We start from the raw sequence: 13,150 nt of genomic DNA on the forward strand, positions 1-13,150 counted from the left end.
GTATGATACCACCTTGCCTTAAAACACTTCTCCTGCCCTGGCTGGTGTGGCTCAGTGGGTTGAGTGCCAGCCTATGAAGCAGAGGGTCCCTGGTTCAATTCCCAGTCGGGGTGTATGTCTGGGTTGTGGGCCTGGTCCCTGGTGCGGGGTGTTTGAGAGGCAGCCACATGTTGATGTTTTTCTCCTTCTCTTTCTCATCCCCTCCCCCTTTCTCTAAAAATAAATCAAACATTAAAAAAAAACCTCACCTTTTCAAGTCATGCTAAATAGATAAAAGGTGGTAGTCAAGAATAACTACCTATTCTACATTCTAACAGAGAGAATCAATAGCAAAAGTGAAGAATAGAATTTATAATTTAAAAAAATTCCTGGGAGGTTTCTCCTTGAGAATTCTTCTGAAGTTTCATAGACTTAGAGGATAAACCAACTGTTCTAGTTCCATATTTTTTCCTATGTTTCAAAAGATGAAGTGCCTACTGCTTGGAGATCGCAACATATGGTAGAGAACAGACACAATTGGTTAATACAGGATTCATAAGAACATATTGTTTCTGATTTCTATAGCCCCAGTGGGCATTGGTTGCTGGTATCAGTTTAATCTAAATACTGTCAATCGTTTTCAAGATGAGATGAAGGTGGAAAGTGATTCAAGACTGCTTTGCCGAATACATGTGTGGTGTTTGTAATACACAGAACCAAAGAGGCGGGTTCCTTGACAAGCGAGTCACCTCTTATGCGAAAATTGAGGCTTGATTTGATTACATTTACAAGACTATCAGAATAATTTGAGGCAGGTAAATTTAGGAACCGAAAAAACAGACAATTCTGTGAGGTGGGAAAAGCTCAGCGTTTGGGGTCAGAAAGGCTGGGTCAAGTCCTTGCTTTGCTACTACCCAGCAGGGAAACCTGGGAGAAGTTTCTAGATCTCTCTGCAGAATCATCTGCAGAACTGAGATGGTGGCACCCACTTCACAGTGCTGTTATAATGATGAAGTGATACAACAAATGTAACAGCATCTGGGACAGTTGTTCAATAACTGTTTACTATTTATCTCACCCCAGGTTGTACAGAACTGTATTTGCTGGCAACCAGTAACAGAGAGAAAAATCAAAGCATTCTAACTTGGAAGGAAATATGATCTTTCTTGCTCCAAAGCCATATAAATCAAATCTTTCCCATTGCTGAAGCAAGACACAGGCTCTCAGTTCAAGGTTATTGCCCCTAAAGCCTTGGGTAACTATCCTAAGTAGACTGATGGAGGAGTTGGCTTAATTCTAACCACTCTAGAGTGGAAATATTTTCCTTCTCCTTCTTAGATTTGACTAGGTAACCTCACATGTTTCTAACCCTTGGCCATAATTATAAATTTTCCGCATTTCACTGTGCACATTACAGAGTATATCAATAATGTCTTTTTTGGGGGGGTCATCTGGCTACGTATGTTCACTTTCCTTGTGCAGTTTCCTCCATAAAGTCAAAAGGGCTGAGTGGGAATGAGAGAGCATCTCTCTCTCAGACTTTCTCCAATTGAAAATTCTTCTGTCTCCTCTGCAAATGGGGAGGTAGGAGGACCTTGCCATTGTTTTCTTTCTGGATTAGGATCACACAAATGTCCAATCAAATATAGAGTGGGTGTGGCTAAGTACTAAGTAAGGGCTCTAAAGGAATAAATATACTTCCTGTCTCTCTTACGTGTGTATCTAATAGAAGTGGAGGGAGGGGGAAGAGAAGGAAATCAGTAGAATGAACCCATTGTGCTCCAAGCACTTTATCTCGCTCTCTCTTTTTTACATGTTTTGTGTTTTTGAATCCTCAAAACAACACTGGGATGTAGGAGGAATGACACAGAGAGGTTAATTAACTTGCTCATACTCACACAGCTAATAAGAAGTGACTGTAATAAAAATCCAGTTGGAACTGAATCCAAACCCAGGTGTGTCTGAGTCTTATAACTATGTTACCCTGCACTAGGAGTATGGCTCACATATCACTACAGAGTTGGGGGCGTTTAATGATTGTTAACACATTTTCTTAGAGCTATACACATGAGCTAAAGGGACAAGGACTTCTGTTCTTTGTGGTTCCTAAGTAAGCAATTAAAAAGTGTGGCAGGATGCCTTGATGGATCGGTTATGCTGACAGCAATTAAATCTGTGGAATGATCTTTCCTACTTTTTTTTTCCTTCTAAGACTAGCTTCTATCTTCTTCAAAACATAAGGATATCCTTGAAATGGATCTTCCTTGTCCTGAGGGAAATCACCTGTGTTTTGTCTCTTGGCTAAGAATGTGTAGGGAGAGTGCGTTTCATTGTCCTGTGTTATAGAGCCTCCGGCACCTTCCATGGGGAGTGGTCCACTGGGGTGGGGTGAAGCACGACCTCAGAGAGCTGGTCATGGCTGGGGTATAGGCAGCGCTGTACTTACTGGTACACTGCTCTCCAAAACAAGCAAAACCAACCCAACCATCCCAGAGTTTCTGCTTTCTTCTGGAATGTACTATTCCCACCATGGCTGATTTCCAGCTATCGACATGATGTCATTGACCTCAAAGCCGGGGAGAGATGCACACCCACTGGCCCTCGCCCTGTGAACCTTCCCCTGCAGCACATGCTTTGGCTGCAGGCTTATTAGGGTGTGAGAACCTCTGGGATGAATGTTATGTTAGAGAAATGGTTTCCTGGGATGGGCGACTGCATTCCCAACCCTCAGTTTCCCTGCCAGGCCCCAGGTCTGATTTTTGAAACTAAGCCGAGCTAGTGCAGACTGCATTCCCTGCTGCAGGGATCTGCCCACTCGCCCTTGACCTCCTGGGACCACTGCCACTTCAGCATCCTGGGGAGAGCCCACTGCCTGCAGAATCTTCACCGCCTCGGCCTGGGGAGGAAGGGCACGGAACCTGCCCCATCCTCACCTGCGGGCGTGGGGCTGAGTACTGGAGGTGAGAGAGCTTTCCAGAATGGTTCCTGCCTTGTTTGACTGCAAGCCCTTTAACGGAACTTCATACCAGGGTGGACAGCCAGCCTTGAAGACCCACTGTCACTGAGGCTGACAGCTGCGTGGGGCACTTAGTCAGGCTTAATATTTCTCGCCCAAGCCCTGAGACCTGTTGTGCCTGGGAGCTGGAGCAAAGGAACACGAGGGGCCTCGACTGCATTCCCAACCCTCAAGATGGGCTCCCGGATTTCCAGATGCATTATGGGGAGTGGGATGCAGCCCGGGAAAGGGAACGATGGGTTTTGTTGCCCAGAGAGAGGTGATTCAAAGGTGCTCAGGCATGAGAAAAATATGCGTTCCTGCTGCTAACAAGGGGAAATTATCTGTCAAAAGACACCTAAACACCACAAGTAAAAGAAAACTGTTAGCCGAAATTGGGATTTGAACTGCACAAGTATTTCCCATATGTAAAATCATGAGACGGAAAGGCAAAGATATCTCCTTATTTTTGAACTTTTAAAGTTCTTCGTGGATCTTTCTAGTGTGGACTGTGAATCAAGACAAAGAAAAAGACGTTTATCAAAGCCCTTCCCCACCAGGCTCCTTCAGGTGTCACCCTGAGTCTGCGAGAAGAATTAACACCAGTTGGTCACGAGGCTGGTGTCAGAAAATGCGGCTTTACAAAGAGAAAGAAGCCAGAAAGACAGGGGTGGGGCGTCTTGAGCTGATCTTGAAAGAGACAGAGAAGTGCAAGGCAGCGCTGGGCGGGGCTCCCACACACTCACACAGCGGCCACCAACTGCTTGTGCACCTCCAAGCCCCCCACGGCAGCTCGGAACTCCTCGAAGGATATTTTCCCGTCGCCGTCCCTGTCCAGGGTGATGATGGTTTTGTCCACGAGCTGCTGGAGCTTCCAGTCTTTCAGGCTGCCCCCCACCATCATGTGTAACACCTGGAAGAGCTCCCCGTTGGAGATGTACCCGTCTTTATCCATGTCGTAGATGCGGAACGCAAACCTCAGCTTCTGCTCCTCGTCTCCCTTGACACTGAACTGGGAGGTCCCCATGATGAATTCCTCGAAGTTCACCTCTCCGTTGCCGTCGGTGTCAAAAACCTCGATCACTCGCTGCACCAACGGGTTCTTCTGCAGCTCGGGAAGGGACATGAACTCGTTCACGCTCAGGGCACCCGAAGAGTCCAAGTCCAGCTTCTTAAACCTCTTGCCCAGCCTTTTAATTTCGTCATGGTTAAAGTGGGAGCACATCTCCACGGGGTAGCTGGCCTCATTGCCCATTGCGGACGCCCAGCCCGATCCCAGGGGCGCAGGGCCGGTCGGTGGCTGCGCCCGGCTCGCGCGGGGACAGTTGCGAGGCGGGTAGGGTAGGACCTGGTGGGGCCGCTCGCGGGGCTCCACCAGGGGACCATGACATAGGCGGGCGTTGGGAGCTGGCCAGCATGGGGGGTGGTGAAAGAGAATGGGGAGAAGAGGGGAGACAGGATGGGAGGGGGTGCCTTGCAGGGCAGAGGAGATGGTAGGACAGGAGAGGAGGAAGCTGAGAGCCCGCTACGCTCCACTCTTCCTGCTCTCAGGTCCTAGTAGGTTTCATGGATAACCTCTGTCTTCCTTGCTCTTCCTTTCGCACTTCCTCAGTTTTCCTTTTCTCCTTACACTATAAACTCCGGGGGGCGGGGGGCGGCAGGGGCTGATTGGTACTGCTCACCGCAGCACCCCCAGCACAGGGCCAGACGTACAGAACCTGCTTCATAAATGCACGCTGATGACCTAGCGAGCTGCAGTCAGGGGCTCCTAGCGGTCACCCTCCCGGCCTGGTGTAAGCACTAGGAGAGAGAATGCGTCAAACTGCTGACGTTATTTATCCCCTAAATTCTCCACCAGGGGAAGCCAGGATTGGTCACTGGGCCTTTTCAGGACAGGGGGTTCACGGTCTTTGTAGGAGGCTGTTCACATATCACAGAGAAGTCAGTCTTAAACGGATCACACGCCACAGGTCGTAGCTTGTGCCTGACGAAGGCACACAATGCCCGGTTGGGGGCATCCTTCAAGACAAAGGCACCAAAAGCATAGCCTCTGTCACGCTGTCCCTTTGAGTCCATCGTCTCGTGCACAGTCCATGTGCTTGTTGGCTGTCCTGCAGAGCACTCTGGGGCACGGCTGCAGTGTGCCAGTGAAGGCTGGTGACGCCGTGTGCCGAGTGACGCTGGCCCCTAGGCTATCCCACTCTCTCCCTTCCTCCCACTGATAGGTGCTTTTTGTTGAAGACTGATATCACATGCCACCATATTCCCTTTTCTTTTAGGAACACATCAGTTACTCCAAATGCACAAGAAATCCATTTGGTTCGAGAACAATAGAGTTCAAACGGACCTGGGGGAACCCCAGGCCCCAAAGTCAGTTGGAAGGTGCCCCTGGCCAGATAGCTCAGTTGGTCAGAGCATTGTCCCGATACTCCAAGTTTGCAAGGCCAATCTCTGGTCAGGGCACATACAAGAAGCAACCAATGAATGCATAAATAAGAGGAACAATAAATGGACATCTCTCTCTCTATCTCTCTCAAATCAATAAAAATATTTTTTAAAAATTAATTTGAAGGGGGCAAAAATTCCTTCATTTAAAAAATGCTGGCATGTTCTCTGTGCTTCAGTTCAGCCAAAATACCAGTCTCAAGGTAACCGTGTTGAAACTGGCCTGAAGCCATAGGGATACCTTACCATCGGCTCTAGACAGTTTAAGAGAAAAGGAGAAGTTTGGAGGCTAAAATATTCAATAACTGACTTACTATCAAGACCGCCTGAATTAACTAGATCTGAAAGAAGCATTATTCAAAAATAATTTAAAATCAGATGACCCAGCATCAAATCTTAGCTGTCCAACTTCGTAGCAATCTGGCCTTGCATAAGTTGCTTAATATAAGTCTCTCATCTGTAAAATGTAGCTAGTAATGCATTTTGTATACCCATGTGAGGATTAAAGGTGACATTGGCAAATAGGCTGAATGATTATTATTCTCACTAATTTTATTACTATTCACACTGCTGGTGGAGACGACGCCTTAGAAAGAAGACTTGGCCACCTGGGAACTCAGTGCACGTTACATCCGTGGAATGAACACAACTCACACATTGTTCACAGTGTTCTGCTCATGCTCTCCGTGTTTTTGACTTTGGCTCCTCCAGGGCAGCATTCTTTGGTACTGACTGCACGCTTTCCACTGCAGGCTTGAGGAATCCAGGGACCGACCTCGCTGGCCCAGCAGGCACGCTGATGGAATCCTCGCTGACTTTCTCCTGCATAAATGCCTTGATGGCCGTCATTTAGAAAGGAGTCATCAGTGTGGAAACTTTCAGTCAGTGTATCCCTCGACGAGGGTGTGTTAGTAGGACGTCTCCAAGGGGTCGTGGGGGGAGCATAGGAATTAACAGACCAGGTTCCAAGGTGCTACTCTGCCTCTATTAGCTGTCAGCCTTTAGGGGAGCTATTTACTGTCCCTGCCTCAGTGTCCTCATCTGCAAAAGGTGATAATAATTATACCTGCTTTATCTACCACACGTGGCTATTGTATGAGTGAGATGAGAGGATGCATACAGAAATGTTACGTAAGAGGAGAGATATTGTCCCGAGTTAATTAATTTAATGGTTGAATAGACATTATTGGGAAGATGGTGCCACTTCATTGAAATAATTTGTGTGTGCAACGAGAATTGCTTTACTCTTGCCCCATGGAGGATGGAATGTTATGCGGGACCTGACGTTTCAGTCAATGAGAGGTTGAGCTCCCTATTATTCCCATTTCATAAACCCTGCAATTCAGCATTATTATGGGACTCACTGCCATTGTTTTGATTTTCTCTGGCCATTAATCTCAGTCATTTCTATGGGAAAAGGTCTAATTCCATTTAGAACTGTGGAGGGATCCCGAGAGTGGGACATTCACTGTGGTAACTAAATTAAGAGTTGACAGATTGCTTTGGAAGAAATCAGGAGCCCGATGGACCTTCCATTTCTGCAAATTATTTCTCGCTGAAGAGTTTTCAGATGAAGAACTACGAGATGATTACGTGCAAAAATGTGTGACATTGGAAAATAAAACCAATAGCAATGTAAGTGATGAGGCCTGAGGCTCGTACGAGGCCATTCTGGTGGCTTTACAGGAATCCTGGACCTTTAGCTGGAAGTTCTCTGCTTTCTGTGATGTTGCCGGTCACCATATTTAACATCTGTCTGCCCTGAGGTTGCTCACCATGCAGACTGTGGGGCCCAGAGCCCTGAGTTTGAAACCTTTCATGAGCATCAGATTTCTCATTTGCAAAGCCGGAATAGCCTAATGACGGCACAGTGTTATTTTAGGTTTCGGTGGGATGATGCCTAAAATGATCATTGAAAAAAGCATCTGAAATAGCCTGCCAGTGCGCAGGAGGTGCCTAATGTGTTGTGCACTTAGTCTGCTTTCCTTTCCTTCTCCTCTCCTTTGTTTGTTTTCCGAAGCAGAAATTTCACTCTGGCTGTATGTGTTTTGTCCTCTTTGGGTGTAAACAACTTTGTTTCAAGTTTAAAGCCACCTGACAAAAACATCGAGCATCGCTATGTGCCGTGCTCTGTGCCAGGTAATGGGGTTTTCTGAGGTGAGTGAGGCACAGTCCCTTTAGAAATACATAGTTTTGCCATTAAGAAATGTACGGTTTAGCAAGCAACATGCTTTAAGGGTTATTTGCTCAGTCTTTTATGTTTGTCGGGCAGAGTCAAAAGGATTAAAAGCATTATGCCTGGTTTTCTTTTGTAATGCTGGGATAGTTTTTAATATGAGCTTTAGAGTGTATGATTTTTCAATCCTAGTTTTTCTATTTAATAACCCTCTGATCATGGGCAGAGTTATTTGTCTGAGTCACTGTTTGCTCATCTGTAGACCAAGGATACAAAGGCTAACTCGTAACACCATTTTCAGGAATAAATGAGATAGAATACATAAAGAATCAGACTCAATGCATAGCACAGGGTGGGTAGAAAACAGTACGTGTCATCACTGCCTACTTTAGGTTTGCCTGGAAAATTCTACTAGACTGTTTGCATATATATACATGCAGATGCACTCAATTATTTGGTTTTTTTTTCACAAACACTTACTGAGCATCTCATATATGAGAGGGACACAGTGATCGACAGCAGACACTTTCCAAGCCGTCTCTGTCCTCATGGAACTTACAGGGTGGTGGGAAAGTTGCACATTAGTCGCTTTATCACGCCCATACATGTTAAATAAGCGCCTGTGGTGTTACAGGTGAGAGAGAACGCAGTAGGAATTTGATCCAGTCAGAGAGAGTCACACAGTCTTCACGGGGGACTAGTGATCGAGCCGAAATCTCACAGAGGAGGAGCTAGCAGGGTGTTTTCGAGGCAGGGAAGAGTGTTCCGGGGAGAAGGAACTCCCTGCGCAAAGGCCCTGGGGTAGGGGGAGCACGTGAAGCAGGAGGAACTTAAAGGCCAATGTGGTTGAACAGGCAGGTCGAGGGAGAGCGTAGTATTAGATAAAGTGAAGAGATGGTGTGATCAGGCCCTGGACACTGAAGAGAGGGCCACATCTGTTCAATCATTCCATACAGGACCTAAATTCCTCAGTTGTGTTACGACATGTAAAGGGGGTGCTCGCACGATGCTGCTTTGTCAACCAACATGTGCTGAAATCCCACCACAGCTGTTTGGTGAGGAAGGAGCTTCAGAAGCCTTAGATGTTAGGAAATATGGGGGCAATTACATCCTTAGGCTCAGTTAATGCCTTTTGTGAGGAACAAAAAAGATGGCTTTTCTGATGCTCTGTGACATCTCACATCACAGCCACTAGATGGCAATGATGACACATTTCCAGGCTTTGATTACTTCCAGCCTGGAATCTTCAGACTCCCGAGGCAACTACTCAGCACAGGCAATACCTCAGGAGGAGACCCGTTTCCTGGGATCACCCATAGATTTCAGTTTAAGGAAATCTAGAGAAAAATGGAAGACTCTCTCACGATAGTCTTAATCAGTCTGAGTCCTGTTCACACCTTTTAGTTGCATGGTAAATAAATAACATTCATAAATATTCATGAATTCACTTAATTTAACCAGGGGAAAGGCAAGAACTATTGACAGTGTGTGCTTTTGGGTACAATGTATGTCCCAAACATCTCTGGCATATAAAAGAGAGACTTAGTCTTCTTGGTCATTAGCAAGGGAATTAGACACCTGCTGGAATTAGTTTTTCGGTATCAGAATTCAAACTTAGTAACCAGAGAGCAACAGAGAAGCCATCCTCATGATGACGTGGGCTGAGGGAAAACAAAGCTGGAGGACTGTGGTTCTCTAGACTGCCTACCCGCCAAGCTGACTTGAAATACCCTTGACCACATTTAAAGAAAACAGTACTGTTGTTTTTTTTTCAAAGATTGGGGGAAAGGGCAGCCTAATGGTTTGTATAAGCCATGTTCTTATTTCCCACTGAAACCTCAGAGCTGAGTTGGAAGAAAGGAATTACTGCAAAAACTGGCTAATTCATAGATGACTGGATAAAGAAAATGCACATATATTCTGTGGAATACTACTCAGCCATAAGAAAAGATGAAATACTGCCATTTGTACAACATGGATGGATCTTGAGAATATCTTGCTAAGTGAAGTAAGTCATAAATAACACATTAAGAACCATATGATAGCCCTGGCTGGTGTAGCTCAGTGGATTGAGCGCGGGCCTGCGAACCAGAAGATCGCAGTTCGATTCCCAGTCAGGGCACATGCCTGGGTTGCAGGCCAGTTCCTGGCAGGAGACTCACAAGAGGCAACCACACATTGATATTTCTGTCCTTCTCCCCTTCCCTTTCCCTCTAAAGATAAATAAATAAAATCTTAAAAAAAAAAGAACCATATGATACTAACACATTAAGAACTCATATGTAGGGTATACAACTGAAAGCAACAAATGAAGAAGCAACAAATGAAGAAATAAGAAAAGCAACCAAAAACACATGGACACAGACAACAGTATGGTGGTTACCAGAGGGAAGGGGGGTGAAGGGCAGGAAAGAGTAAAGGGGGTCAAATGCATGGTGTTGGAAGATGATCTGACTGTGGGTGATGACTTTGGGTGATGGGCTCACAATGCAATACACAGATGATGTACCCTAGAATTGTACACATGAAATCTGTGTGATCTAATCAACCAAGGTCATCCCAATACCTTTAATTTAAAAATTAAAAAAAATTAAAGAAAAGATGCTAATTAATCCAGCACTTTGCAAAACAAAAAATCATGTTTTTCTAAAGTCCTGCCCAAAAGGTCTTCTGTTGTATAACATATGTAAGTAATAAAAAAAGTTTAAGTTGGAATTCTAAAATGCTTGTAATTATAAAATGCTGCTGCTTTTTTGCAAATGGGTCCATGAGGGAGGGTACACCAAAAATTTCTTGCCCATGCTTATGATTTACCAACTATTTTTTCTTCCATGTGTATAGCTCCATACTCAGGCAAGAAGGAAGAAACATTTGCTAAGCGAAGTGCTCTCCACAAACTAGCTCATTCAATATATTTCACTACTTACAAGTAGCCTTTATTATGATCCCCCAAACAGAAAAGATCTCCCTGTTCTTGCAGAGGTGAGAAGGGGCTACAAGGCAGAACACAGCAAAAGTCTAAGGCCTGTAACTTACTTCTGGTTCTAGCTGTGGCTGCATAACAGGTGAGCCAGGGAAGCTGGCCAACTACAATTTTAGAATCCCTGAGGAGGGGACCATCAAGAGGGCTCAGGGTCCTGTCTGTCCAGCAGGGCTGGGTGTGGTAGGCCTGGAGGGTGGGGCCACATTGCACTGCTTACAATTTCATGCCTCAGTGTCTTGCTCATGCTGTAGCTGGAGGGGTCTCCCTGCTACAAAGGTCACCTCCTCCAGGAAGCCTTCTCTGACTCTCTCTCTTGCTCTTTCATGAGTGAATCACGGGCTTGCCTGTGTCACAGTTCTTCCTTGTGTCTTCTACTGCTGCCCCTGTGGTGGTGAGGTGGAGGGGGTTTGCTGTCTCTCCCTGCCTGTGAGCTCCATTCACGTCTCCATTGGCTGTTCCTGGTGCCTGTAGGGCACACAGAAGGTCAATATATGCTTCCTGACAGATGGCTGGCTGGCTGGATGAATGGATGGATGGATGAATGAGTTCATTGTGGCGGCAGGGTAAAAGAAGGTGAAGCCTTTCTGAGTTTGGTTTCCCTCTCTTCGGTGCAATTCCACCCCACTTCCAAAAAGGACACACGCACATCTTCGTGCTTCCTCAGGCTTCCAGAAAGCACTACCTGGATAGGTTCCATCTGACCCTATGCTTGGCTTAAATATTAAACTTAATTACTGAGGCTGTTCCAAGGGAAGCACTCAGCTGTCAAGGTGGCTCTCGACATACAAGGGTTTTCAATTTAAAGCAATCTACAGTCATTAACTTTCCTTGCCTCGCCATAAGTTTCATCAGGTTGAATAGCAGTGACATTTTAAATTGAAAAAGGAAGGGATAGGAATGAGAAGGGGCAGGAAGCTATTGAGACGCGACCTAGTTGTCATGAGCAGAAAAGACTGCATTAAAACTCACTCACCGCTCCTCCACTCTGTACCATTCCCTTTGGGTTTTAAAAATAAACTGGACAGAAAACTGACCATCACTGAAGCTTCTTGATGTGGCTTGTGTGACTTCTTTGGCTTTCAGCGTATAGTAGACTAACCCGTCTTCCCTCCCTTCCCTTAACAGAGGGAAGGATGGATCTGCCATGAGACGCCTCCGTTTTGTCAGCAAACAAATATTAACAGGTTTCATGCTAGATGCACAGTTTGGTGGTCTGAGGCCATGGTCAGTGATGAAAAGCCCACACCGGGGGCCGGTCAGTTCACTGTCCCCCTGTATGCCACGGTCTGTATCTTCAGCGAAGTAGCTCAGGCTGCCTCTAAATGAACCTGCTTGAGAACCACAGCATTCTCTAAGCTGGATACACTGCCCGGCTCAATCTCAAGGTGAGGAAGTAAGCTTAAGAGAATTTACGTGATTTACTGAAGGTCATCAGATTGGTCAAGGCAGGGTCAGGACCAAGATACTGACCACCCATTCAGCACCTACGACCTGTCCGGCACTTTTGTGTACATCATCTCCATGCCTTAGGCCAGATGGGGAACCTTAATGCTGCTGTCTACCTTCTGCAGTGAGAGAGACTCAGAAAGGCGAGGTCATTCGTGTTCACAGTGTTTTCATGCGCCTTTTTGTCGCGAATACTTCAACACCATGGTTATGTTTACATGTGTTCCTCATAGTGTTCCTAAAAACAAATGATTTAACATTAAGCTTTAAAATTATACGTAACAGACATACTCATCCCTGCTTCCCCTGTGGTCCTGTCCCCTGTGGGATGAATTTCAGGTTTGGGGAGGCCAAGGATGGGAAAGGTCAAGAGTGAATTAAAGGTCAGGTTGGGATTGGCAGCTAGAAATTAGGTGAGGTCAAGGATGAAGTCAGTTCAGGGGTAGGGTGAGGGTCAAGTTGAGGGTGAGGTCAGGGATAGAATGGGACAAAGTTTTTTCATTGTGCACTTGCCTTAATAATAATAATAATAAAACTAAACTAAGAAGTATAATGATTTACTTTTAGACTGTTTCAAAATTTACTTCTCCTTTTCCCTACACCATGTAATCAAACTCTGCGGATTCCAGGGAGAGAAATCCTTTCGCCACAACCTCTGACCTCTTGCTTCGTGAGCATTTGTTTCCCTCGACACTCACTAGCAACGTGAGAACCCTGGGTTCAGAGACAGAAAACCCTGTACCAACCAGTAAGATACGAGTTATCCTGGGGCTCAGAGGGGTTAAGTAATTTTCCCGAGGATATAAAGCTGCCTCCTTATAGTAATAGGAGAGCTGGGGTGGTCTGGCTCCCAAGACCAGGGTCCTTCAGTGGACCTGGTCACACTTCCCTCTCCTTCCAGCATGAAGCACCATCTCAGCCTTCCTGCTGGACCTCTGTGTGTAGGTGCAGAAGCTGCCCGTTCTCCGACGGTCAGGCTGCGAGCACTTTCTTCTCTCTGGCCGCAGCTACCATCATCTGCCACGAGGGGGGGTGCTGGACATTCTTTTGCTCCCACAGATGCACTCTCCACCCTTCCCCACCCTGCTCTGTGCCCTGGGAAGGTCTTCTATGGACCCTATTGTTG

At 46.1% G+C, this 13,150-nt stretch overlaps 2 protein-coding genes across 2 annotated transcripts in view; both read right to left on the minus strand.

Moving 5' to 3' along the window:
- Positions 1-13,150, minus strand: part of GRIN3A (glutamate ionotropic receptor NMDA type subunit 3A) — a 161,050-nt gene that overhangs the window by 20,309 nt on the left and 127,591 nt on the right. The gene's annotated exons all lie outside the window — the stretch shown is intronic.
- Positions 3,717-4,229, minus strand: PPP3R2 (protein phosphatase 3 regulatory subunit B, beta). The gene has a single exon (XM_037035965.1). It carries the CDS (start codon positions 4,227-4,229, stop codon positions 3,717-3,719), a length of 513 nt encoding a protein of 170 aa, XP_036891860.1.

This window comes from Sturnira hondurensis, unplaced genomic scaffold, assembly GCF_014824575.4.
Source record: "Sturnira hondurensis isolate 20B ecotype Veracruz unplaced genomic scaffold, ASM1482457v3 Scaffold0022566, whole genome shotgun sequence".
NCBI classification, from domain to species: Eukaryota; Metazoa; Chordata; class Mammalia; order Chiroptera; family Phyllostomidae; genus Sturnira; species Sturnira hondurensis.